The 26160-nt window shown below is 41.1% G+C and overlaps 3 protein-coding genes and 1 long non-coding RNA gene across 9 annotated transcripts; 2 read left to right on the forward strand and 2 right to left on the reverse strand.

Annotated features, from left to right (window-relative positions):
- Window positions 7–3078, forward strand: RBM48 (RNA binding motif protein 48). Of its 4 annotated transcripts, none has more exons than XM_021389166.1 (5): window positions 7–126; window positions 652–842; window positions 972–1117; window positions 1823–2343; window positions 2820–3078. In XM_021389166.1, exons 2-5 carry the CDS (start codon window positions 715–717, stop codon window positions 2904–2906), a joined length of 882 nt encoding a protein of 293 aa, XP_021244841.1. In that variant the 5' UTR covers window positions 7–126; window positions 652–714; the 3' UTR covers window positions 2907–3078. The 4 variants fall into 4 exon arrangements, with proteins under 4 accessions (XP_021244841.1, XP_021244839.1, XP_021244840.1 ...); XM_021389164.1 differs by lacking the exon at window positions 7–126 and adding an exon at window positions 136–290; XM_021389165.1 differs by lacking the exon at window positions 7–126 and adding an exon at window positions 291–404.
- EFCAB1 (EF-hand calcium binding domain 1) lies at window positions 2086–9738 on the reverse strand. Of its 3 annotated transcripts, none has more exons than XM_021389169.1 (6): window positions 9467–9738; window positions 8956–9210; window positions 7494–7598; window positions 5606–5757; window positions 4777–4881; window positions 2086–2275 (listed from the first exon to the last, which is right to left on the reverse strand). In XM_021389169.1, the coding sequence occupies exons 1-6, from the start codon at window positions 9588–9590 to the stop codon at window positions 2249–2251; spliced, it is 768 nt and encodes a 255-aa protein (XP_021244844.1). In that variant the 5' UTR covers window positions 9591–9738; the 3' UTR covers window positions 2086–2248. The 3 variants fall into 3 exon arrangements, with proteins under 3 accessions (XP_021244844.1, XP_021244845.1, XP_021244843.1); XM_021389170.1 differs by lacking the exon at window positions 2086–2275 and adding an exon at window positions 3132–3326 and having other exon boundaries at window positions 9055–9210; window positions 9467–9719; XM_021389168.1 differs by lacking the exon at window positions 2086–2275 and adding an exon at window positions 3191–3326.
- On the forward strand, window positions 9758–10229 carry LOC110395079. Its single transcript, XR_002436140.1, has 2 exons — window positions 9758–9843; window positions 9965–10229. It is a non-coding gene; the product is annotated as an uncharacterized LOC110395079 (long non-coding RNA).
- FAM133B (family with sequence similarity 133 member B) lies at window positions 10991–23228 on the reverse strand (the record flags this gene model as incomplete). Its single annotated transcript, XM_021389172.1, is given in 10 exon segments — window positions 10991–12423; window positions 13880–13927; window positions 14725–14820; window positions 16588–16635; window positions 17813–17908; window positions 19642–19710; window positions 20132–20164; window positions 20335–20409; window positions 22386–22464; window positions 23131–23228. Coding segments are annotated over 10 exon segments (729 nt in total), but the record flags the coding sequence as incomplete, so codon positions are not given.

Consider the following 26160-nt stretch of genomic DNA (forward strand, 5'->3'; position numbering starts at 1 on the left):
TTGGCCGCTCAATCAGGGACTGCCGTTCGTTCCGCCTGGCGTCTCGACAGCACCCACTTCCGCTCCTGGAAGAGCCAATGAGAGGAGGGCAGCGTGCTGCGCGCTGCCCGATTGGCTGCTTGCTCGGTGAGCGGCTGGAGCTGCCTGCGCGGGGCGCGGTGGCGGCCGGGAAGATGGCGGCGGGCGGCGGTGGCGGCGCGTTGGGGGAGGCGTGCAGGCACCACCAGCAGCTGGGCGCCTGCGGGTCTCGCGCCAAGTACCGCGAGGGGCGGAGGCCGAGGGCCGTCAAGGTGCGGGCGTGAGGGCGGGCTGGCTGCGGCTTGCGGAAATTGGCCAGAGGCTTGACAAACTTGACTCCGCAAACGTCAGCGCTTTGGCGAAGCGTCCGCTCCAGCTGATGTTCTGTGAGGAGCTTTTGTTCGGTAGTCCCAGATAGCTGCGCCTCGCTGTGTTCTGGCCGAGGTCCCGGCTTGCTGCTCCTGCAGGTGTGGCCTGCCTTTGGGCACGGAGCAGCGCGGAACACAGCGCCTCTCGGCATCCTGAGAGGAGCTGAGCAGCAGCGGACAACGTGAATGCTTTGAGTTGTTACTTCTGCAGTGAAGCAATAACGTGAGCAATTTAGAATACTCTGTTATACTCTATTTCTTTCAGGTTTATACTATCAACTTGGAATCTCGTTATTTACTAATCCAGGGAGTTCCTGCCTTAGGCGTCATGAAGGAATTAGTGGAACAGTTTGCCTTGTATGGTGCCATTGAAGAATACCATGCTCTAGATGAATATCCAGCAGAGCAGTTTACTGAAGTTTATCTTATAAAATTCCAGAATCTCCAATGTGCAAGGTATTGTACAGAGCTGTAACTACCTTTAGTTGTTTTAATCCCTCACGGCGTCATTATTTGCGATCTGCGAGATTCTAGAGAGCTGAAGTAAAATCCTCAGTTCTGCTAATGCCATTTAATTTCCATCAGGGCGGCCAAGAAAAAAATGGATGAACGAAGCTTCTTTGGGAGTTTGCTGCACGTGTGCTATGCTCCAGAATTTGAAACAGTCCAAGAAACTAGGGAGAAGTTGCAGGACAGAAGAAAGTATATAGCAAAAGCAACAAATCAAAGAGGTTTGTAATTAGATTTCTTGTAGAATCTTAATTTCAGTGGTTGGTTGGTCTTGGTAACTCCAAAAGCGTCTATTGAAGAAAATACTTTGTATTTAGCTGTTTTAAAAGATGCAGAATAAAGACATTTCTCGATTATTTCTAGAGATGGATTTTTCTGAAAGCAACTTTTAAGTTTTAGTTAACGTGCACTTTAAAGCTTTAAAACCTCATTGCTTCCTTCTTTTGTTTTCAAAATGTTACCAGAAATTTTAAGTGCTGCCAGGAAATTTAGGATCAGTTTTTTCCCCCTTGTTCCAGTTCTTTCAGGCATACTGAAAAAGACAGTTTTATAAGGAAAAAAAAAAACAACCACACTTTTCCAGCCTGCTATTTGGCACTGGAGGAATGCAAAGAATGGAACGGGCTGACAGGCGGCTGTGCTGCGGAGTTCCCAGGCAGCATGGAAGGCTGGACAAGCTGTAAAATAAGCACAGTGCCAGGCACAGGCTTCTCCTATCTTGTGCTTATGTACTTGGATATCATTATTCATTGCAGCACCTTATTTCTTAAGGTGCTGGTTAAGCAGAATCACAGAAAGGTGACTGGGAATGAAGTGTTGCTGGTATTGTTTCTGTCACTGTATTAAACACTCCTTACGTGTTAGAACTAATGGTGACATAAAATAATGAAGCTTTTTTTTTTTTTTTTTGCTTCTTTGTTTGAAAGATTGCTTTCTGTTGAAGAAAGTACAGGGACCTAGGAAGACCAACTCTGACGGTCAGTGGAGTACATCAGGATCGTATGCAGCTAGTCACTGGGATCCATCCTGCTTTCCAGACTCTCACAGGGTGTCCCAAAATATGGAATATCCTTCTGGCAATCACAGTCAGGGCATGTTGACTTTTTCCCATTTTGACAACCACAGTGCTGAAACCTCTGGGAACTTTGGTCAAAGCACAACCCTAACTCTCAAGACACAGCCAGGAGGGTGTGCTTCACCAGTAGCTTTAATGCAGCAAAGAACAGTTCCAGCTGATAACGGAACTGACAGGTTTATGCCTCGTCCAACTCACCTGCAGGAACGTAAGAGGAAGAGAGAAGAGGGTAACAAATCTGTCCTCGCTGAAACAAATGTGGGCAGTACTGACATCATTATTGGTCCACAGCTACCAGAGATACCTAAAGTGGATATGGATGATGATTCATTGAATACTTCAGCTACATTAATTCGAAATAAATTGAAAGAGGTATGGATTCTTAAAGCTCTGATATTTTCATTTTCAGACATCCTTTAAAAAAGGTACACTTCTAAAATGCTTGCCAAAACACATTTTTCCTTTCCCTTCCCAAAATACCCAAGTCCAAAAAGTGTACTAAACCTTACTTTGAAAGACCTCTGCTATGGTGAGCGAGTGATAAAATATTTAACAGTATATATCATGGAGCATCCAAAATTGGCTTGTGTGATTGAAGTTTTCTCTTTAAAAAAAAAAAAATTGCTAACACACTTGCGTTTCCTAGAAGTTTCAACTCTCTTGTATTTAATGCTGCCTTTGGTGTTACTTTTCCCCATTTTCTGTTGAAAAAAATCAATATTTGGGTACTAGCAGGCATGCATTCTTTTAATCACACTTGTATTGAAGACATAGCCTTACTCTAAAACTAGCATTAAAAAAACCAACAGTGGTTACACTTTACTTAGAATTATTTTTTCCCATTTCAGGTAGCAGAGTCTATTTCAAGTACATCTGTGGAAAAGCCAGGCAGTAGTGCTGCCAAGCCACTGGTAAAGCAGAGAAGAAGAATATAGATACTGCTGGCAGCATCCTTCTACAGTTCTTTATAGAGGATATAATTTAAAATACTTAGTTTTATTTTTTTACATTAAAAAAAGTATTTTATATTGCATTTCCAAGCAATTCCTTGTTAAAAACTGTACCAGTTTTTGTTTCCTGGAATGAATAAACCAGTATAATACTGTAGCAATCTTGTCCTGTGTATCTCCTACTAAAAGAACTGTAATTAGGTAAAGCAATAAAAACAAATTCTATTTATTCCATAGCTTTTACAGTAAAGGAATACTGAAACTTCCTATTAATAGTTTTGTGTTGCTTTTATTTCTACTGTACTGTGAGGAATGATGAAGACAAGAGTTCTTAGAGCAGTGGTCCAGCTGGAGTTACGGTTTATGATTTTCCCGGAATGTCCTCCTTTCAAATGCCATACTGCTCTGTGTAATTAGGAGAAAAAAATAAGTTTTTTTCTCAGTTAACTGGAAGATTTATGTTTAGTTAGTCAGAAAAAGAAGGCAAACTGAAATGTATGAGTAGTGAAACATAATGCTGTGTAGCACAGAAGAGCTAAATCCAGTAGCGTTACTGTCCCCAAGAAACTGATGACAGTGTTTGAAGTTATAACCCCACAGCTTTCTTCACATAGTGCTCGCAGCTGAAGTCTATTGATTTTTGGGATTTGGAAGGATGTGTAAATTGAGTTCTCTTTAACAATGGAACTAGAGACCTAGTAAGAAGGCACCAGTTGAGTAGGGTGCAGAACAGAATACACAAATAGTGGAATCAAGAAACGGGCTGAGTTTCCCACCTGGTGCCACGACTGGCTGGAATTGTACCCCTGATGTACCACCAACTGACAAAAAACATTTTTTCTGTGCTGATCAGTGAACATAAATGTTGTTCAGAAACTCTTTAATAAAAACTTTCCCTTGAAGGAGAAAAATAAAAGTACTGACCCTGGGTCACTTCTGAAAGCCTTCTGACAGCCTTTTAAATGTGACATTTTGAAAATAGCTGCTATTCAGGTGACCTGAAACAATCCAGACTGCAACCACGGCTACGAGACTCCTTCCTTCTGTCCTCCAGCCTACTAGGAAGGTGAGCTGGCATGAAATGTAGGTTTTGAGCAAATAAATGCTTGCCTTGTTTTCAACAACCTTATGGAACTTTTCTGTTTCTACGCATTATTGCATGTATGTAAGAATCTTGTTTTTCCATCTCTATGAAGGCAAGACTGTTGGCATTCAAAAACAAAATGCAGTTCAAAGAGTACAGTGATGGATTAGTGAAAAAATTACTATTATCAAGCAGACATCTATGCTTCAGTTTGATTTAACACTGAGGAAATGAGCGCATCCCAAATTACCATCTTACAGGAAAATGTCTCTCTGAATTGGATGTATTGCTAATAAGTAAAGCTCAGTTGGATGGAATTTAAGAATAGCAGCACTATATCATGAGATGACACTTCTAAGGTATTTTCTCAGGTTACCAGTCTCTCCCAAAAGAATGGCAGTGAAGCTGGTGGTGCTGAAGAAAGAAGAACAAACACTGCATTCCTGGAGAAGTTTCGGATAAACTGCAAAATAATGATCTCATTTTCTTAGCTTAGGAGGATGCTGAGAATCATTTATTATACTGCTGCCCCAGCACAGAGGAGTGACATGACATAGTATGTTTTTATGTTCCCTGGTACTATGTTTGACTATCAGGAAACGCCTGTACTGTGAAAGGCAGACATGAACTCAGAACATGCGTATCTCACAACTGAAACACCAGTAGAATTCAGCAAACCTCATACAAAGACAGTTAATACCATAATATGAACATATAGTTAAAAATAGTATGAAGATACATTTTTTTTTTTTCAACTGAAGGCTGCTGTACCTTTATGTCCGGCAAACATGGTCCAAAGGCTTCTAAGAGAAGATTTTCAGTTTTGACAGCTTCTTCAAAGTCCGCAAAAGAAAGCTTGCCGTCATGGTCATAGTCCTACAAAAGGAGAATTCTTTAGCAAAGACTTGTAGTAATTGCCTGTTTGTTTAACAGATATTTCATTCATGTGGATTTTTTTTAATGTAAAAATCTTCCTTGGGCCATCAGTCTGCTCAGACAAGATCTGCAGAGTTTGCCTCTACTTAAAGCATAAAAGATGGAGCAAGCTCAGCTATCTCATACAGCTTTGCTAACAGAATTCCTGACCTTGTGGACAAATCTCAGCAATGGTTGCACAAGGATAAAACTAGAAGAAAATGTTAAGATGCATTCTGTCTATGTATTTACATTGTGAGTATGCCTACATCCTTGAAACATTTGATGTGAGCGGTTTTATTGCAGGCATACTCCTGCCATGTCTTTTTCATGTATAGACATAGTAGCACATGGTGGAGTATGCCAGTGCCAGCCCACTTCTGACTGCAGAATATTCCTCGGCAGGTGGAAAAGAAGCATCCTTGTGTTTGCAGTATTTCTGTAATTTAAAAACCTCCTGTTTCTACAAACATGGCAGCTTAAAGCAACAAATGCTACAGTAAACATTCATTCAATCCTTATAAAATAAAGGCTTTAAGTAAAAATAATAATTAAAAACAAAGGCGCAGTATGACTATTATTCAAGGCATGGGGCCAAACTGATATTCTTGAAGATCAAGCCACAGAACCCTCACTCAAGGAGCACAAGTTTGAGAGTTGTGAAGTATCATGAGAAAGTACTTGCCATTTTCTTCAGTGCTATGTCTACCAAGTCCTTAATTCCCTCATCAGGATCTTCTTCTGACGGTTGTTTGAGAAGGCTGTTTTTCAGCATTTGAAACATTTCCTCTCTTGAAATATATCCATCACCATTCAGGTCATAAACCTCAAAACAATCTTTTCAAAAGATAAATAAATTTAAACTTCATACAAACTATATCACCTATCAATAAATCTGTTGCCTATAGACAGAAAATATGAATTGTATGTTGTACAGCATATGTACTGAGCAACATTTAACATACTCAGATTAGATGCTGGGAAAAGGTTCTTCACCATTGGGTGGTTGGGCCCTGGAACACGCTCCCCAGGGCAGTGGTCATGGCCCCAAGCTGCTGGGATTCAAGCAGCATCTGGACATTGCTTTTAGACATAGGGTTTGAATTTTGGATGGTCCTGTATGGAGCGAAGAGTTGGGCTCGATGATCCTCGTGGGTCTCCTCCAACTCATGATGTTCTATGATTCTACATACTCTTTATATATGAAATACATGTATCACATTTTGATATTACTCAGTTATTGCTTAGTTCCCCATTGTAGTTAAAATCTTTTTCTTCAGTTCATAGAAACCATAGTAGCCTACAGATCTTAACTTCTCTAAGAGTAGCTTTTCAGAATACAAACGAGGTTCTTGTTTAAAAACCCAACTTCCCATGGCTGGGACCAGCTGTCTGTATCAGAAGGGCTCTGAACATACAACTCACATCCTAGTTATTTCAGAAACTGGTTTAGAAAAACAGAGGAAAAAGAATGAGTTGCACTAGCATGGAAAAGGTAACTGAAGTATCTCTAAAGGCAGAGAGAAAATTTCTACAACAGAATATTTTCAGCACAAGCATCTGACTAATGTATCTTGCAATTGATTCTGCCTCCCTGGAATCAGAAATCTAGGACAATAATAAATGTTAGTATTCTTCACAAATCTTTTTTAAAAAATAAAAGTTTTTACTTTGGGGGCAGATTTTTTTTCTGCTAGTGGCTTTGTCTACAGTGAAAAATTGTATTGGCATACACTTAGGACAAACACCACTGTGTGCCATCACACAGCAGTATGTCCTAGAGTGCTTACTGCAGGGCTGCATATTTTATGGCCTGTGGTTGTTCTGATGTTACATCCTGGCACACATCCTAGAGGTGCGACATCCTAGGCCACGTTCCAGTGCAATGCTTTATGATGAAATTAGATAGCATATTATGGATGGCTGATGCCGAAACCAGAACTATGGAAACAATATGCTGTCATTCTCCTTTTACTATAATACTTCCCCTCCACCCCCAATCTCTTCCTCCCTTCCCTCCCCCTCTTTTTTTGTTGCTTTTTAAAATTCTGGAGTTCTTGCATTTTTTTCTCTACCGTCTTTCTCCATCATTACCCTGAAGGTTCTCGAGACCATCTTAAAAAACTGACTCTGTTTTTCCTTCTATATTTTCAAGCCGAAGAACTGCTAAAATTAACATAACTGCTGCTGTGACCCCATTATGCCAGTAAATGAATGATGGCACAGGTCTTGTTTGGCCTGAGGAGGCTGTTATCCAGCCACCCCCCCTCCCCTTAAGCTACATGTTTACTTCTAGCTTTGTGTGGGAATACAAAAACATAAATTCTGTCAAAACTATGCTGTGGAACAAGCTTTAGTTCAAAAGATTTTCTGCCAGCAACAGAATAGGAGTTTACACAGCAATCTGTCTCAGAAATGGTTTCAGAACTCATTTTATCTGAACGCTACAAAAGAAAACTCTTCAATTACTAAATACTTTGAGTAACTAATCTATTAAAATGAAAGCGATGTGTAATTCAATGCTCCTGAATACTATAATTACCACCAAGTACCAGCACGCAGATAAACCTTACATTTAATCCTTTCTTCCAGTGTCCCTCGAAGAAAAACCGACAAGCCTTCCACCCATTCCACCACACTGATGCAATTATCATTGTCTTTATCGAAAGTGCGGAACACTGGAAAGTGTATTAGATGCATTTTAAATGTATGTAATACAGAAACACAATTAAATATTTCCTTATGTTCAATGAAAAGATAAAAATATTTTTCCTGAAGATCTTTCTCTGCTTTCATCAAGCAGAGAAACACATTCATCAAGGTGTAAGTACTCTTCCTGAACCTTTCTAAGCCATAGCAATGAAGGGGATTTCACCCTTCGGCCTAGTGATCTTTCACTCCGGATTCCTGCAGGGATAAGGCATTTTGTTTGATCTACTGACTTCCTGACTTAAACAACAACAAGGTGAATGATTCCATGCAGACATAAACCAAATAAACCAATACACCAATAAACAATTAAGGATTGTTTGTATGCAGAAGAGACTACTAATTACTCCTCTACACACAGAGCTGAGGATCTTGGAATTAGAAAAAAATAGATTTCCCTTTACAAACTGAAATCAGCCTCCTTGTTTATAAGAATTTAAATGTCTTTCTAATAATTTATCCATGTAGAGTACTTCCCCAGGGACACCACTTCCTGCATTCTCATTTAAACGCCCCCCAGCTGAAGGATGGGAAACAGCTGACCCAAGGGGAAGCTTCTGGTGGCCCAAGATTGAAAAGGACGGCATTCATGCCTCCTCCACATTCTCCTCTAGACACTGATATATCAGAAATCATTCACCAACTGTGAATGTGGCCTTCAATTCATTGATCTGTGACATCTCAGTATTTTCAGAGGCTCATGTTGGCTCATCACTCTCATCTCCCTCTGCCTGACCAGCAGCTCTGGTGCTGCTCACAGCACCTCTGTTCCAGAAGTGCTCTGCTCCAGCCAGGGACCTTTCTGGGACCTTCAAGCCTAGGACGGAGCCCTCCACCAGCTGCAATGACCACCAACTCCTAGAACCACAAAAGAAGGACAGTGGCACTGTTCTGCCCTCTTCTGACATAGCACTAAGGGTGGCTGGGACAGAAAGATCCACACTCGGCACCCCAGCTGCTCCCTATCTGCCAGGCCTTCCTCACAGAAGAGTGTGAACCTTCCCAAACTGTGGGAAAACCATTCTGTATAAAGAAGTATACTCAGCAGCACTCTGCATGACTCTTCCTTGGCTGCCCCTACATGGCTGAGATGGCAATACTTTGTCCAGGAATGCTCACTGGGTCAGAGGCATACTTTTTTCCTCCTCTATGGACCCTTCGGGCCTTCCATCTCCCTTCCACCTGGGCTCACAAAGTGGTAGCAACTGTTTGCATAAAACTTTTCCGCTTTGTCAACTTCTTTCACAGTGATCACAGGAGCCTTCTCGGCAGTACGGATCCGCTGTTCTCATTGGAATGAGAAAACAGAAACTAGTTTCACGTAACCTGGGAAGTCTTCAAGGGAACTGTTGTAGAGATCGTTGTTCAGGACTGCCCAAGCGTTACAAACGAAGCCCATGGCCCTGCCGAGCCCGCCGACCTCACCTCTGTCCATGACCACGTCATCCGTCATGCCAAAGGCGCGGTGCAGGGTGTCGCGGAACATGTTCCGATCGAAGCCGACCGCAGCGAAGCGGCTGTGGGACGCACTCACCAGCTTGTCGAAGAGCCTGATGAGGCATTCCACTTCACCTCTATTAACTGGGAGCCAAAACACGAGCAAACTTTACCACCGAAATAGTGGAATGGCAGTGCAAAGAGGAAAGCCACGGGACACAGAGACCTCGCGCATTAACCTGGTCCTGGGGACATGAAAAACCGACAGCACCCCCACCTCCCCCCGGCACCACACGCTGTTCCTAAGGGAGGGGATGCATCGAGCCCGAGGGGCGGACAGCGGGGCGCAGCGCGGAGCAGCAAACGGCCCCCGGCCGTGCCCGGCTCCCGCGGCACTCACAGTGCTTGGCCGAGCGGCTCAGCGACTCCACCAGCTGCTGCAGCCGCTTCTTGCTCATGGCGGCGGCCTCCTCGCCGCTGCCCGGGCAACCCGGGCGGAGCAGCCGCCGGGCCCGGCGCCGCATGGCGGGGCTGCGGGATGGGCTCTTTGCGGCGGGGCAGCCGGGTAACGCCCCGCACCGCCCGGCGGGGCGCGCTGAGGTGGAACGAGATGTCCGCCGGCCCTGCCCGGCCTGCGCAGCGACGGAACGTGCCGCGCGGCACCAGAACGGTGCGGTTGCCGCTTGCAGGACGCGCCGCGTGTGGAAGGCCGGCCGGGCGGCTGTTCCCCGCGTACCCAGCAGGGCAGCACCTGGACGGCCTGGTTCCGGAAGGCCGGTCAGCCCCGCTTCTGGCCGATTAAACCGCAGCTGGCGGCCCCTTTCAGTACACGCGCACCAATGTTTTTTTCATACATAAAAGTACAAGTTGTATAAAAGCAAATAACTTTGAATTTCAGGCTCTAAAATCTTTCCAGAATGAAACTGGCTCCCCGCCTCCCTCGGGCCTCCCGCAGGCGCAGGGCACAGGGCGCAGCCTCCGCTGGAATCCCCCTCCGTACAACCTGTACCAAGCCAGCAAGCTGAGCTGCTGGGACCGGACTGACTTCCTGCAAGGAAAAGACGACGCGAGAGGAGTCTCCGTGCGGCTGTCTGATGTATTGAAAACCAAAGCACATTTCATCGCCAACGTGAAAGCAGCTTCGCTGTGAACCGACAAAGCCTGTAAGCTCTTTAATAGCTACACCACTTCCAAAGTGCTGCAAGTGTTTGTTAAGCACATAGTTGACAACAACGGCAGTTATTTTCAGACAAGTAAAATGACGTACCGGCCTATGGATGTGGAAGACTGCGGCCCTCGTTCCCATTTTTATTTCTTTCTGTTGCAGGTAGTTGTGTAAAAGTCAACTAAGGTATCACACAGAGCAGAGCATTTGATGTGGTTCATTACAAAGCGTTACCAAAACTGCAATGCCACAACTTAAAAACAACATAAGAACACCAAACCCCCAAACAAACCAAACCCCTATTCACTGCCTTTATTTAACCTCACTGACACAACAGGGCCGAGGATCAGAAGCATCAACCCCAACAATATAAAATACGCCATCCAACTATTTAGTGTATTTTAGGACACTGCTGCAATTCAGTATTTGTGTTTTCTAAGAACTCGACAAAAAAGTCAACGTCACTGTAGAATGACAATATCAAATAATCTTTCTCCCCTCAGTTTTATTTATGATCTACAGACTAAATACCGTATGAAAGGTCTTGAAATCCTTGGCAATATTTTAAACATCTGTACGTTAGAGGTAAGTCAGAAGTTAGCACCTGTGCAGTGGAAGAAGGGGTGGATCGTTACTGTAATCTCTAGCTGACCACTCAGACATGGGCGGTTGTTAAAGGCTAACAGCAGGCGCAGCCACGGGTGCTTCAATGGAAGATACAGTGAGAATTTCATGTAAAAACTAAAATCTAACGGTTGCTCGTGTTTTCCTGCGTGCACATTTAATTTATAAAAGCTTATTTTCAATTCCTAAAGCAACTAATTTAAAATAAAACAGCTTTATGATTTAGGTCAACATTCTGTAGCCCTCAAGTACAAAAATATAAATACAAACTGTTTCAACAGCATATTTAATGAGATTCTGGCAGTATGTTTTTTTCCTTAATCTAACAAGATGCGTCATGTAACAGGTCTGCCACTGAACTTGCTTAGAGTAAAATCAGCTTCAATATGAAGCTGTTAAGGTATCAAAACCCTGCTTTTTACATGCTAAATAACTTTCAGCAAGTGTGCACTTAAACACAGCAATGAACTTAACTATAAGAATAACTGAATACAGACATGAAACTCTGCATGTGGAACATACTCCAGAGAGCTGGTTACAACAAATGATTACCTGCATTTCGTTAATTTAATAAAGGTACAAATCATGCAAAACGATCCAAAAGATAATGCGAAGGGAAAAAAAAAAGCTGCTGGAGTTTGCAAGAAGTGTTCAACTAAATCAAAATTACATTAAATGAAATACGCTTATTTACTAGCACAGATCTATCGCTATTTCAAAGAAGCAGAGGTAAAGTCTTCTGGCTTTGAATGTCAGTTGTACTGCAAATGTCATTGCTCTTGCTTAATGCAGAAGCACATGCTCAGAAGCCCAGGACTGCTTATCCAGAAAAAGTCTGCTGACAACAGTTCCGGCCTCTCTAGAATCAGAGATGCTGCATGGATTAAAAACAGCAGAGATTTGCAAGGATCGAGGCAAAGGCACCCTATTCAGTTAGCCAAAATGGTAGCATTCCCTTTCTCGTAAGCATGAAGACGGTAATGGGGCAATTACTACAAAGGCAGCATTTTATGCGTTACCATTAATTTCCCATTCTGTAAATGCCATTCGCAGACACCAGCTGGTAACTGTTTAAGTATAATATAAACCTACAAGATGAATTTGGGGTTTTATTTGTCCTGATTTACAAATAAAGACTATTACTAATGCTTTAAAACACTACTTTCAGTATCTAAAAAGTTTAACTCTTACTTTCCAATATTTTACATCTTAGCTGGACTACCATCTTACGTTGTTTCAAACATCTAACACTGCTTATTGGACTTTAATCAAAGTTGTACCTCATGTATTAAGCAGCAGGCAATAACAATGGTCTTCCCCAGCACAGCTGCATCTGGCTGGCTACTGAAAGATTAGGAATATTTCTAGAACACAGGAAAACTCATGCAGTTTGGTAAAGTTTGTTATCATTTCACAGTTTAAATTTCCTTCAGTCATTGCACTTTTGTTGATAGTCTTGCCTTTTTTTTTTTTTTTAAATACTATTCCGAATCTGAATTTGAACCAGCAGCTTTCTTTTTCTTCTTTTTACTATGCTTCTTGTGCTTCTTTCTCTTTTTTGCTTTATCCTAAAAAAAGAAAAAAAGCAAAAAGGAAGTTACAGTATGAGAAAACTGCCATCTACTCAGTTCCATTAAATAACAATGGGAGCATGGAAACAAAAGGTCTACAAAGACATTTCAGAGGATGTTTCTGTAAAAATCTATGGCATTTCAGAAATTTCTATAACAGCCTATAGAAAAATTGTGAAAAGAAAGTTCCTAATTTGCACTATTATGAGGAGTTTTCAGTGTATCTGGATCACAGTCTGGCTACTTCACACCCCTCGGCATCATCACTAGCACATTCATATTTTACATGATTTTTCAGTGCTTTATAGATTTCTGAGAGAATAATAAAGTCCTTTGACATCTTACATATGTGGCAGTAACTTGGATGTTTACAGATTTAAATTAGGTGCTCATATCCACAGTGTACTATACTAGGCTAGAATCTCCAGCACTTGTACCTTAATTAAAACAAAACAAATAATTTCAATTTTAAATATTCACATATACACTGCCACTGCTGTTAACTGGTGGTTAACACTGCCAGATTCGATCAAAAACTGAAAGACACAAACTTGTCCTTTTGCAAGCAGAAGTTCAATTGGAATTCTTGAGCAAACAAAGCAAGTTTGGTATAATAGCTTTGTTCGACAAAAATTACTTACCTCTTTTAAGAAAAAAAATAAAAATTAGTCACTAGAAATTTCATGACAAACAACTTCTGTGGTTATGAAAAACTAACTCAAATTCCACAGAAAACCTGTCCTGAAATTCCTGTGCTTAGGTGCCATAACTCATCTGCGCAGCTGAGGTACCTCATTATGAACACTGCTGCTCACAGTGGAGACAGACAGCTCGGAACGACTCAACTCCTAACTCAGGTACCTGTGACAAATCTGGGGTTCTACATAAATCTCTGCTGAACCCTTGTCTCACCTTTATCATCAGAGACAGAATCAATAAAACAGAGAAAAGCAACAGGTTGCCGGCAGCATTTCATTGGGTTGAGGGGAGAATTAGATCAGCATTAGGATGCTGCAGAGATGGTGTCCTGAGACCTTTTTTATGGTCTGGTAGAGAAGGTGTACAAAGGAATGTTTATACACAATACTCTTACAAAGGTAAGATATTGAGGTACAGCCTCAATATCTATGTGGCAAATTGCTACCTCACCTGATATTATATAGAAATTTGCAGTTCCGTTAGGCTGTTACAGAGTAAAACATATACTGCATCAAGTCAAAATATGTTAAATATATCGCAATTCATATATAGCTATGTAGTTAAAATAGTGACAATTCTTCCCTTAATTATGTAGCTGAAAAAGTGATTTCAACAGGTAGAGAAATTCTGAATTTAGATTCATGTGACTTTAGCTATTAAACATTTGTGTTACTGAAAAAAGTGAAATAATAAATTAACCAAGTACAAGATATGAATGTCCTAAAACTACAGTATGAGTAAAAGGGATACTTGCTGTTGCTTTCTCTTTCTCCTCATTGCTTTTCTTCTTTTTCACTTGAACCTAAAAAAAAAAAAAAGAAAAGAAAAAAAAAGAAAAAATCAGATGTAAAGAGACAGCAGCTTTGGCAATGCTGTTTTATATGAAAGTTTGAACTTTTGTTGCATATAAATGAGTAAAAGCAAAACACTGGTAGGGCTCACTGAGCGATTACTGAAGAAAGAGTGACTATCTCTGTTATATTCTAGAATAACTATAATCCTACGAACATCTGATTTTTGGACACTCTGCTATTAAAACACAGCAGAAGCAGCAGCCAGCAGAGATGTACAGGTTATTGAGACAATAACCTGGTTTAAATTTTAATGGAAAAACCCAGCAAATCAGAACCTTTCAGTATTTTGTAATTCTACAGGAATACAAATCCTGACAGGAGATACACATAAGGGTGAGAGTAAGATTATGTCCAACACTTTCTAGCGAAATGGCAAAAGGCAGCCAAAAATGTTGAGCAATCTTGGAATCCTGCCTGTCTGTACTGAATGATCAGAGAGAAATCTTGTGAAGCACCACTTAGCCTCATTTTATTAAACTCTAAAATGTCCAGGAAAAGTTGAGAAGTTTCAAGGAAATGAGTTCAGAATAACCTGCAGATGGTAGGGGTTGCACTAAACACGTCTTACCAGAAGTCTTTAATAAAGAGACAAATACAACTCTGAACATGCCGCACACTTAAAATCAACTGTACAGAGCTGAACATTTCAATAATATGTTAAATCTGGGCTAGTTTTAGTTGTTCACTCATGGGAATCAGTAAGCTAAAAGCATTGTAACATCTGAAATTTAGCTTTCACACTGACCTCCTCTGTCTGATCCGGTTCTGATAAGGATTCTGATGATAAAGGCCCATCACCACGATCAGCTTTCTTCCTCTTTCTGTGATGATTTTTGCCATCCTACATAAAGTAATATATTTGCAAGTAAAGTTAAGCCTTTCAGGTATTATAAAACTTCTGCTTTACAATTATACAGACATATTATTTCTAGGTAATGAAATATTTTTAAATATTGTATGCATTAAACTACCCACCAGCAAATCATCATACAGTTAAAATGCTTTCAGTGAGAATATAATAATTTTTTGTGCGTTGTTTCGTTACCAAGATATTGTAACTTTTTAAGAGTGAGAGACATAACAGTATAATACAGTTTCTTATTTTAAATGAAAACTCACAAAGGAGCAAGCATTTTAAAATAAACTGCTTCGTCACTTCAAAAGGCTGCTGAGTAAATGAAGATGTCTCAGTATGCACAAACACTGCTGCTTTGGTGCTGATAAAATACAACGCTCCCTTTATATTTGTGTGCAACCTGTATCTGCCATGGGACATGTTTCTTCAACATTTTATATAAATAGTTTCAATATATTTAAAGAGCAGTCAAGCAGTCTTTTATTTTTTAGTTTTAATTTTCATAATTCAGATGCTGCATGAGACTCGTCTGATGAGTGACTTTTTTTTTCCTGACACTTTTTCAAGCAAGTTTTGCTCTGGACCAAGCAAGGCGTTCCTAAGAGCGAAGCTGCTTTCCTCCATTTCCTCTATTCTATTTCTAAGTCCAAAAAACAGTACAAATTCTTATTAATCATCCTTCTGAGCAGTGAGATTACTTATATTAACCCTCCTACTTAGTCTATTATGAGTACCACAATCCTTTCCCAGAAGTACTCATGAAAAGCACACGCAATGTAACCCATCTGAGGGGATCTTCACATCAGGAAAGAACTCTAGCCCTCAAAAGCCCTTTGATTTCAGAAGTGTGAAAGCAGCAATACAGCTTAACCAAGATTAAGGAGCTATGGAAGTCACTTGCTCTTTGAAGAGAAGATACTCAAGAAGAGTTGTTGGGAGGTGGGAACTATGAAACAGAAACGGAACAAAGAAAAAAAAATCAACACATTTGCCTGAGGCAATGGAGATTTTATACGTCAAACCCAATACTCCTGACTGTAGTAGTAGAGAGCAATGTGTTAAGAAAGGTAACTGAAGAGAAAGACTGGGGTTGATACTGAAAGCTTTGTTAGTTTACACACAGAAATAACTAACATTTAAGTCAACAAGATTATTTGCATTCAACACAGTTGAAAGAGAAAAGTCCTCAGATGCATGTGTACAAAATGGGCGAGATGTGGGGGAGGAGGGAGGGATTCTGTGCCCAGAGAAAAGACAGAATAAGATAAATTTGCTTAAGCTAATACAATTCTCTCTGTAATGTTTTAAAGCTGCCATTATTAAAACACGCAAGAATGTCCTCTGCTTGCTGTTACTTAAATTTACAATAACGAGCCAATATCCTATCAGGTACATACTGAAATATCGCACTTATTTTTAGATCAATTTAACTGTTAATGTTAAGCCCCACATACTAGAATGCTCGTGATCTACTACAGCATATTAGATACTTTCTTCATTTACCTTCATGACAAAGCCAGATCCAGCAGTTTCTACAGACAACAATTACTAAAACTGGAACCTAAAAATCTTATCTCAAACTGGGGGCACTGAATTGTCTGGTTTTGGACAGAAAATTTCCGTAGGTGTAAGCTGAAGTATTCAATACTAAAAAAAAAAAGAAAAAAAAGGAGGGGGGGAGGGGAGTAGAAGAGACCCATTACATACATAAAATGACGTTCTGATGCAAGTATTTAAAAAGTAAAACTGTACCTTCTCTTTTTCATGGTCTTCCTTTGACTTCTTCTTTTTTGTGCTGTCCTAGGTAGAAAGAAAAACATCCAGCATGACAACATTATTCCAGCAACTAAATAAATGGCAACAGCAGCCTGACCCACTGTCTTTTCTGTATATGGAAGATTGCTAACTTGCAGCTAACAAGACCAATACAAAAAAAATGCAAGATTTTGATGGCAGCTGCTAATTTCTGGAACAAGCAGCGAGAAGAGGTCTCTATGGAATCAAACAACAGAGGACTTGCTCAGAGCAGTACACCTAAAGAACCTCTACGAAGGGTACCGGCCACCACTACCGTCACCAGACACCCCTGTAACTCCCAGCCGTGTGCAGTCTGTATTCTCCACCCATGCTTGTCTCAGCGGATCAGACAGTGGCTAAGCAGAGATTGCCATGGAGTTTTCTATCTTCCATTTTCAAAAGCAAGAGTATCTCTATGTCCCTTTATGTAGGAAACCCTTTCAAACTGCCACTAGCACAAATTCATAGTTGGATACAAACAGTGACTCATCAGATTTTATTGCATTCTGAATTAGGAATTCCAAGAAAATCCCAGTAAAATGCCAGCCTACGCACAGTGTTATTATTACCTAGAGAAGAAGTACAGTTACTGTCCGCTACCACATGAAAATGTTAACAAAACAGACTGCCACATATATCTCCACTAATATTGTGTCTGTGAGCACGCACTGCTCTACTTTAAGTATTAAAAAAACAAACAAACAAAAAACCTAACTTTCAATTTATTATTTATTTGTGAGGCTGAGAGGTCCAACAGGCAACTATTCGGTCCAAACATACTTAGGCAGTATTCTGGGCACTGATTCCCTGCAATATCCGTATTTTCACAAATAGCGTTCGATTCAATAGCATACTGACAAGAACATCACGGAACACTTTCATTTTTGAAGTGTTACTGTACTATTAAAACAAAACATTTGAGCAGCACAAAAACTGCTTATGTCTGACTTCAGAAAAGTAGATAAAAACTGATGGAATATTTATTTTCTAAAGATGATCTATCTTCTGTCAGACAGCGTGGACAGCAGAGGAAGGTTCCTGATCACAGCTTCAAGATAGAAGCACAGCTCCGATACAGTACGAATGTAGAACTTTGAATACAGCAATTACAAAGTCAGAAGAGCTTGTCTTTGTAACACAGATCAGAGACATTTCCTGAGGGCAACGTGCACTTAATTACCTTGCTGTCTGACTCAGATTCAGAAGCTGAGCTTGATGAAGATTTTCGTGAGGAACGATGTTTCTTTTTCTTTTTTTTCTTCCCCTGCTTTTTATCCTATCCACAAATATTTTAGGAAAAAAAGAAAAAGACAATCTTGAATTTATTTTCACTAGATATTAAAGACTTACATTACATGCAAAGAATAGGGAACACCAAATTCCTACATATTATCATTTTGTCTTGGGGAGTAAGTATACTACAATTGATTCCTTTAATGGAAGACACTGGTAACTCTTCTGCATTAAAAAAAACAACTAGCGTAAAATTCAGGTTCTCTAGATTCTGTTCATCATTTAGATGTAAGCTACAGAAACTGACTATCTCTAAAAAAGATTTCTGCTAAACTAGTAAAGATGATACGTTTCCACTGTTGAGATTAGTTGGAGGGACTCCACTGAAAAAGCATGCAAATCCATGTTAACACAGCAATGGATCCAGTTCACAAGCTAGCCATCCAAAATTTATGAAGAAGTTATTGAACAGATATATGTCTAAAAGTCACAACTTTATCATATGTACCAAATGTACCAAATTTAAACAGTTTTATGCAAACTAAGCCCTGAAAGAATATTTTAAAATATATTGCCAAGATCTGTGTTAAGTCTCATGATGAAGTGTGAGCTTGTATTTAATTTGACTTTTTATATGAAATATTCTTTGACAGAAAAATATATGCCACTGTGCATTCCACTTCCTACCAGTTCAATATGTTACTTCTGTTTTACCATCTTTTTCTAGAAAGGATAGCCTGAAAGCCTTATTCTGATCACAGACTTTTTATAAGGGCACGTAGCGACAGGACGAGGGGAAATGGTTTTAAACTGGGAGAGGGCAGATTTAGACTACATATCGGGAAGAAATTCTTCCAGTGGTGAGACACTGGAACAGGTTGCCCAGAGAGACTGTGAATGCCCCCTCCCTGGAAGTGTTCAAGGCCAGGCTGGGTGGGGCTGTCAGCAACTTGGTCTAGTGGGAGGTGTCCCTGCCTATAGCAGGGGGTTGGAACCAGATGATCTTAAAGGTCCCTTCCAACCCAAACCATTCTATGATTCTATGATTACAGCCATTTTTTGTTTGCTTTCTATCTGGTAATACTGGTTGACATATGTCAAAAAAGACTGCATAAGGAGGTTGCTTTCAGCATCTGTGGCATTTCTGATGCTTTACAAGACTTCACAGCAAGATGCTAATGCTAATGCTCTACTTCTTGCTCCAAGATCTTAGCTGTGTTAATAGTGATTTAGCAGTTAAGATTTAGAATAGCTCCGAACTGCTGACACTACATTAGATCCAAAGAATATCTCAAGACCTAGAGCATCTCTTCCAAAGTAAGTAAACCTCTCAGTTTTAATCTAACACTTCAGAGTATTGTCGTGAGTTAGACTAGTTTGCAAGAAATCATTTTGCAATAAATCTCAGGTTCTACAGACAAAACGGGTTACTACGTGTAGTCCTTATCCTGCTTATCTTCATTCCATAATGAACTACAGTATCACCCTTTTCAACTAACCTTATTGGCTGTTCAAGTCGGTAAATAGCAGGTAAAATTAAACAACTACTAGCCACCATTCAGTAACTTGGGTACGTATGGTAAAATGCTTACTCATCTTCAGCCACATCTTTCATGTTCAAAACAGAAATCCCAAGTATTTCCTCCATGATGGAGGAGTTCTCTCAACACAAGAAGAACACACCCCACCGTTATACCTCGAGTATGCTGAGGTCAATACAAAGGCAAAATTTCACACAAAATACAAAACGCGACATCCTGATAGTTTAGTTCTTACCTCATCTTCTGAATCAGATGCGCTGCTGGAAGAATCAGAGCTTGATGAAGAAGAGGAAGATGAAGACAACTTGACCAAACACAACAAAAAGTGAAGCTTGTGAGATGCAGCATTTTGTCTACCAAATAAGTAAAATTCCATGCAAATAACTAACCTAAAATCTCTCAATTTGCAAAGTATTATTAATAACAGTTTACTTCCAAGAAGCTGGGCTCATGTAGATTTTCTTAAATAAGACTGTAAAAAGTGACTTCTGATACTTTTCATGGGACAATGTAAATTTAATGTTTTCCCTCCCCACCAACTGTTCTATAAGCAGAATTTAAATTCTCCTTGTACTGAATAATCTGCCTCTCTCAAATTAAAATCAGGTAATTTAACATCCAAATTCAAAATTAAAACTATACTCCCTCTTTCCGAGAAAACTTAAATGGCAAACAGGCACAATCCCAAAGCAAAAGAAGCTCAGAAAACTGAAAATTTTGCTCACCCTACTAGATTTCTTCTTTTCCTTTTTCTTTTTCTTAAAAATAGAATAAAACAAACATTAGTTTTGGCAACTTGCTCTTGTGCATTTAGGTTTATGTAATTTGATGCTGGTTTTTAAAATGTATTTATGGCATTCTGTATTGCCGCCATTGATGGCAAAAACCAGTTCCAAATACCAACTGTACCAAACTGAAAATAACTGACCTCTTTCTTTTTGGAGGAACTCTCGTTTCCACCTAGTAATTTCTCCCTGTGTTTTTCCAGTTCTTTCTTCCAATTCTGAAGCAAACAAAAGAAGGGTGATGTGACCATTATTTTCAAACAGCTTTAATAAGAGAACTTTGTCAAAATCACCTTCTTTACTTGAATTTCTACAGTTTTCACAAAATCCACAGAAAATAAACAACTTGTGGTATTAACCGTGGCTACGCTGCATCTGATTTTACAGAAGATTAAAATTAACCCAATTATCTTAGTTCACACCTTAATGTTCAAGTTATTTGGGCTTATGAGATTGTTATTTATCCTGGAGGCCATCACTTTTGGTATCTCTGGTTTTGCAGTATCACAGTGCTCTTGTTAGAACACGCCAGTACGGTGGGTCAGCCCACCAGAAAAACAGGAGCTCTGCCTAAGTTTTAAATTAATTGCAAGACAAATGTTCCTGGCCCTTCTTCAATGCATGGGTGTATCTAGTGTCTGTTCTGTGCTGTCAGTGTCAACAATTAGAACTTTATTATGCACAGATCTTTTGTTTCCCTCACCAGCTCTCTCAATACCCCAAATTCCTCCTTTAAGGGCTCTGAAGCATCCAACATCCCATCATACTGAGGTGTTGCTAGCTTGTGCTATTCCTGCTTCCCGTGTCAGCAACATCAGGTGCTCCTTTCTTTATTATTATCATTCTGATTCTTCTTTTCCTCCTAATCAAGCTGTACTGGTATTGTACTGGCAAAGAAATGACAGCCCACATACTGTGCTGAAGGGAAAGAAGTATCAGGAACTGAATCTGATTATACACGTGCAGTGCAATATGATACATAGAACCCTGGGTCAGCGCGCAGTGAATTAGCCTAACAGTGCTGCTGAAAGACATCACAAGGACAGTGAGGATACAGCGCTGCATGTAGCATGTTTCCATGATCCAAGGCAATGCCTACAGAGTACTGCAGCAGGCTGCGTGCTCTGGCTACCTGGTGCTACCTGTGGACTCTGACAGCAGGCTGGGCTTTGCTAGGCAGACATTCTCTCTGAAGTAGAAACAGATTGGGTGCGTGTTCTTTAAAAAAAAAAATAAAGAAAAAACCAAGATGCATCAGAACATGTGTCAGTAAGCTGGGTGAGAGGGGACCTCATTCAGAGACTTGTAACCCTTTCCACCATTGAGAGACTTGCACTGAGAAGCTACAAATAATTCATAATAAAGCAAAGGGACACAATCAAATACTAAACCAAACTCACAAAGCTGAAACTGACAGAGCACAAAACAACCAATCCCCTCAGGATTGCATCCTATCATCTTCCAGATATTGGTATAAATTCGGATGCAAAAAGATGGAAGAAGCAGAGTACCAAGCCCTTTCACTAACAGAGGAGGAGCACTATCTGCTTCAATCAGGAACTCTCACACAATGATGATTACTGCTTGAAGCTTATCCCAAGATACCAGAATCCAAGAAGGGAACGGAGCAGTAAAATTCATCATCTGCTGTTTCCTTCCTATGTACACAAAAGGAGCCATACACGAAACTTTCTTACAGCATGCTGATCTCCAGCAGATGCTAAACACAGTTACCAGAATAGCTCCACTTATAGAAGGGAACCAGCACAGAATGTAATCAGCTTAGGATGAGAGAGAAGTGTTCCATAAGCACATTTGGACACTCAAGGCCATTCTTTGTGCACACTCTCATATCTATATCATGTGTATGTTCCTCACCAGCGCAGTCTGATTACAGTAACACACCTCTTTCCAATATGCTTGGATTGTATGACCTTAAACAAGTGAAGACTAGTTCACATTTTCTTCACAGCATTTCTCAAAGCTTTTTACGCAGTGTTTCTCTGAATCAAGAGTAGCTCTTCATTGGTTAATAGGGAACGTTAATATTCAATACAAACAAAATAAAACACTCACTCATTACAAGGTTAAGCATAGTGAAATGTTATGGGTATTTGGTGCTGTTAATAAGGGAAGAAAAGTGGCATACAAGATAAGACGGCTGGGGTATTAACATTCTAACAACATTACCTACCTCGTTCATCTTTTCTTCAAACTCAGCCAAAGCTCTGGATCCCTTCTTTTTCTTCTCTAGCTGTTCTTTCACTTCTTCCCTGTACACAAAGGATGAGAGATCAGTTACTGTATTTTCACAATTAAAAATTCCTGCTTCAGTGTCTAACTTTATGTGGTTTTTTTGAAGTCTAGCTTTGGCTGAACTTCCAACAGAAAAACTATCTTAGATGTTACGCGTATGGTAACCCAACTGTAGTAATTTAAGTATGGTAGCTAAAACTCTCTGAAAGATCTAAAGTTAACTTTGCTATTAAGTAAATTGTGCTCTAATTTCTTAAGAGAGGAGGTAAAATGGACTGAATGTAAAGCAAGCTGTTGATAGTATCTTAAAGCGATGATTTTGTGTGGTATGGTAGACTGTGTTCTAAGAATCTACCAGCAAAATGTTTTTTTTCTAGAGATTACTTTGTTTTAAAATTGAGTATGTCTGCAGGCTTTAAAGTATTAGGATTCTGAAAGAAGTAAAATAATCAACATTTTCCTCTTCTGAGAAATTGTAGCCAAGGTATTTACAGACAAATGAGAAACACGTATTTCAAAGTGAAATATTATTTTTAAAAGAGGAGACTGGATATGCATTTAGAAAATAACACCTTGGGCAGAGCCAAGGAACCTTCCAAAATGTATCACTGTGTATTTGGGGAAGGATGTAGGTAACTGAGAGAACACAGAGAAGAAATCTTTCACTCAGCTCAGGCACTTACCACGTTGGCCTCGGTCTGTTCAAGTAGTCTTGTATTGTTGGTCCTGAATTTTGGGCAGGACCTCGTGCTCTGGCCATAGCTATGGGATTCATGTAAGCCTTGAATATGAAACAACAAGAAATATAAAGTTCATTGGTTGTGCTATGTTACCAAAATCTGTCCTTGCTGTACTTCACACATCATTTTTCTCCTTTACAGAAAGACCTGGGAAAAGTGCTTTCAGTTTGTTACCCAGTGGCAGAGTGGCATCCCCAGAAGGACCGTTCCCCTCCCTGAGCAATAACTTTGCAAACGGAGTACAGCGCCATGATTGTGGAAACGTTCTTCCCTGGGACATGGAAAGCATGATTTAATTTCAGCTCTTTGTCTCTAGGACATCTGGCACTCGGGCCTTTGGAGTTCTGCTCAAAACTGATGATGGCAGACTCAATGCATCCTGGATAAAATAACAACACCCCCACAAGACTCTGCTGTAACACCAAACAAACAAGTGGTGTTTTGCTGACAGTTATGCGTATATGAGACCTTGCACACTTAGGGCTATCTTAAGGTAAAAACCTGGAATTTTATGAGGTACCTGTTATAACCCCAACAATTAATGTCAGAAATTGAAGCAAACAATTACTCAGTTGTTACTATGCCGATGATATTTTGCTCATGTGGAAGGGAGGTACGTCTTCCCTCGTCTCCTGGCTCTTACCACTGTGCCATCCTGATGCTTCACAATTTACCTTCACAAAACACAAGACAAACTGCTCCTACTGCCCGCAGGTTGGAGATAAGAAAAAGGTCAAAGCAATGAGCAGCTTCGGTTGCCTGGCACCTTCTTTTGTACCAGGTGGATGCACGCACTCAACTGAAGATACGTATTCACATTTGTAACTCTAGCACTTTATTATATTACAAATCAATAAATGATTAGAAATCCTGCATCCGAATTGAGCTTGAATCAGAAAGGAGTTCCTTTGGCAATCCAGGAATGCAGTACTTTAACACTGTTTTCATTAAACCAAGACAACTGCAGTGCACTGGGAGCAGCAGAAATTACGGCAGAAACGCAGTTCCCGGCTTGGCTCCCTGCAGCCCTCGTTGGTTACCTGCAGGAATTCCTTCTGAAAGCTCAAGCTTCTTACATTAGTATTTACTCCTAAGAACAAGACTGCTCGCTGTTCTTCAATAAAATTTAGCTGGTTTCCTCCCAAGCTAACCCCAAATGACAGTAAATCCCTCTCTACCTCTTGGCTAGAGATATCAAATGCTTTTCTGCTTTAAACTAACTCCTTGCAAGCCCTCCACACAGTGGCACACTGTCTTTTACCCTTTAACTGCTCCACATCCCACAATTTGGGAATGTACGTCTTAAAATATTCCTATAATTTCAGTAGGTTTATTTATGAAGAATCACTTTGCTGATGAACATTTCCTAGAAGCACTTACACTGCTTTGCCAAACTGCACTTCAGCAGCCAGAGAGCATACAGAAATGTGTCCTAACAAAGAAAGTGCTCACATGCACATTCATTTTCCTCTCCCAGCAGTTTGTTCAGGCAGTTATTTAAAATATTTGTTGTACAGCTTTTGCGCTCATAGAAAGCAGAAGGCACCTTCAGCTGGCCAGGGTCCTATGGGCAAACTAGGCAACCTGTCAGTGTCCTGCAAGTGTCGTAAAGATGTGAAAGAAATAAACTTATTGTCCTCCAAACAGTCCAAATGGTGGCAACTTTAAGACGGCCATGGGTAAAACGTAAGAGGTGGAAAGCTCTGCAATCACAGAGGAGCAGAAAAGGGCTCTATCAGATAACCTGTCAATACCAGCAGTCATCGTGGTCGACTGTTTACTGTGCTGTAGATTATAGAGATATAAGATTGGTTGGCATGGGTAGGTACATCCCCACTGTACTATTAAAATAATTTTCAGTAGACACCCAAACACAGCCCAAAACACTACAAGAGGGCAACACACTTGAAGCATAGGCCAGGCCCTGCACTCTGACACAGTAACGTCCTTAGAATTACAGAACCATAGAATGGTTTGGGTTGGAAGGGACTTGAAGTATCATCCCACTCCAACCCTGTCCCATGGGCAGGGCTGCCACCCCCCACACCTAACCTAAATCTCCTAAATTTTAGTGACCCCATCATTTTGGTGCCTCGGTGAAGTGACCAAAGGCCCTCAGTTCTCTGCTGGGACAGTGTCTGTGTACACCTCTTGCACACTACCACTGAGGTGAGCGGACATCTGCCTGCATGGAACCAGCTACAGCTCAAAGCACTTGCTAGAAACAAGGAAAGGGGAAAAACAAGTCTCATGACTTATTTTTCATCATAAAACTCATTAATTGTAATTTCGTGCTTCGTGGTGTCTAAACAAGGGATGAACAAGCCCAAGGTGAGTGGCTGACTGGTAGGCACAAGTTTCACAGAGAAAGAGGAAAGAATACAGTAACAATGCAGAATTAAGCTCTGTAACCAGGTGTATTTTGGCCTTTAGAGGAGAGCAGAGCTGTGCGAAGCCTGTTTCAGCAGGGCCAAGTGCCAGGTGTAAGGAGATACGGTTTAGCGATTACCAGAACTACTTCAGCAGCTGCAGTAGTTCCCACTGGGAATGCTGCGTTTTTTAAGGACTAGGCCAGCATCTTAATCACCCGCGCTCGGCAGCTCGCAGAACAGCTCTCAGTCACGGCTGCTGCTGGCTTTGACAAGGCAGTTGAGCTCTGTCACGGAACCGCAGGCGGGTGCCCGCCCCCCCCGCGCCGCACAGCCCCGGGCGCTGCCCGCCCCCGGCCCCGCGGGCACCCCGGGCTTCCCGCCTGGCGACCCGCAGCTCCGCAGCCCGCAACCCGCGCGTCTAACCGCTCGGAGCCTCGCGCGTCGCAGCCGCCGGGCCGCCTCTGCCCACTAGTACAGCCAGAGGGACGGCGGCCGCGCTCGCCCGCCCAGCGGCTCCCCGCTTTCCTCTCTTGGCGGCCGGAGCCTGGGACCGGGCCGGTCGGGCCCTCCGCGGCCCCCGCTCGCCGCACCGCTGCGGCTG

Source organism: Numida meleagris, chromosome 2 (assembly GCF_002078875.1).
Source record: "Numida meleagris isolate 19003 breed g44 Domestic line chromosome 2, NumMel1.0, whole genome shotgun sequence".
Lineage (NCBI taxonomy): Eukaryota > Metazoa > Chordata > Aves > Galliformes > Numididae > Numida > Numida meleagris.

Coding starts and splice junctions, on each gene's coding strand:
- RBM48 (XM_021389164.1), top strand. CDS start 174: ATGGCGGCGGGCGGCGGTGGCGGCGCGTTGGGGGAGGCGTGCAGGCAC. Junction 291..651: donor GGAGGCCGAGGGCCGTCAAG/GTGCGGGCGTGA, acceptor TATTTCTTTCAG/GTTTATACTATCAACTTGGA. Junction 2,344..2,819: donor TTCGAAATAAATTGAAAGAG/GTATGGATTCTT, acceptor TTCCCATTTCAG/GTAGCAGAGTCTATTTCAAG.
- EFCAB1 (XM_021389168.1), bottom strand. CDS start 9,590: ATGCGGCGCCGGGCCCGGCGGCTGCTCCGCCCGGGTTGCCCGGGCAGC. Junction 7,599..8,955: donor TTCCCTTGAAGACTTCCCAG/GTTACGTGAAAC, acceptor TACACTTTCCAG/TGTTCCGCACTTTCGATAAA. Junction 3,327..4,776: donor CATGTTTGCCGGACATAAAG/GTACAGCAGCCT, acceptor CTAATTACACAG/AGCAGTATGGCATTTGAAAG.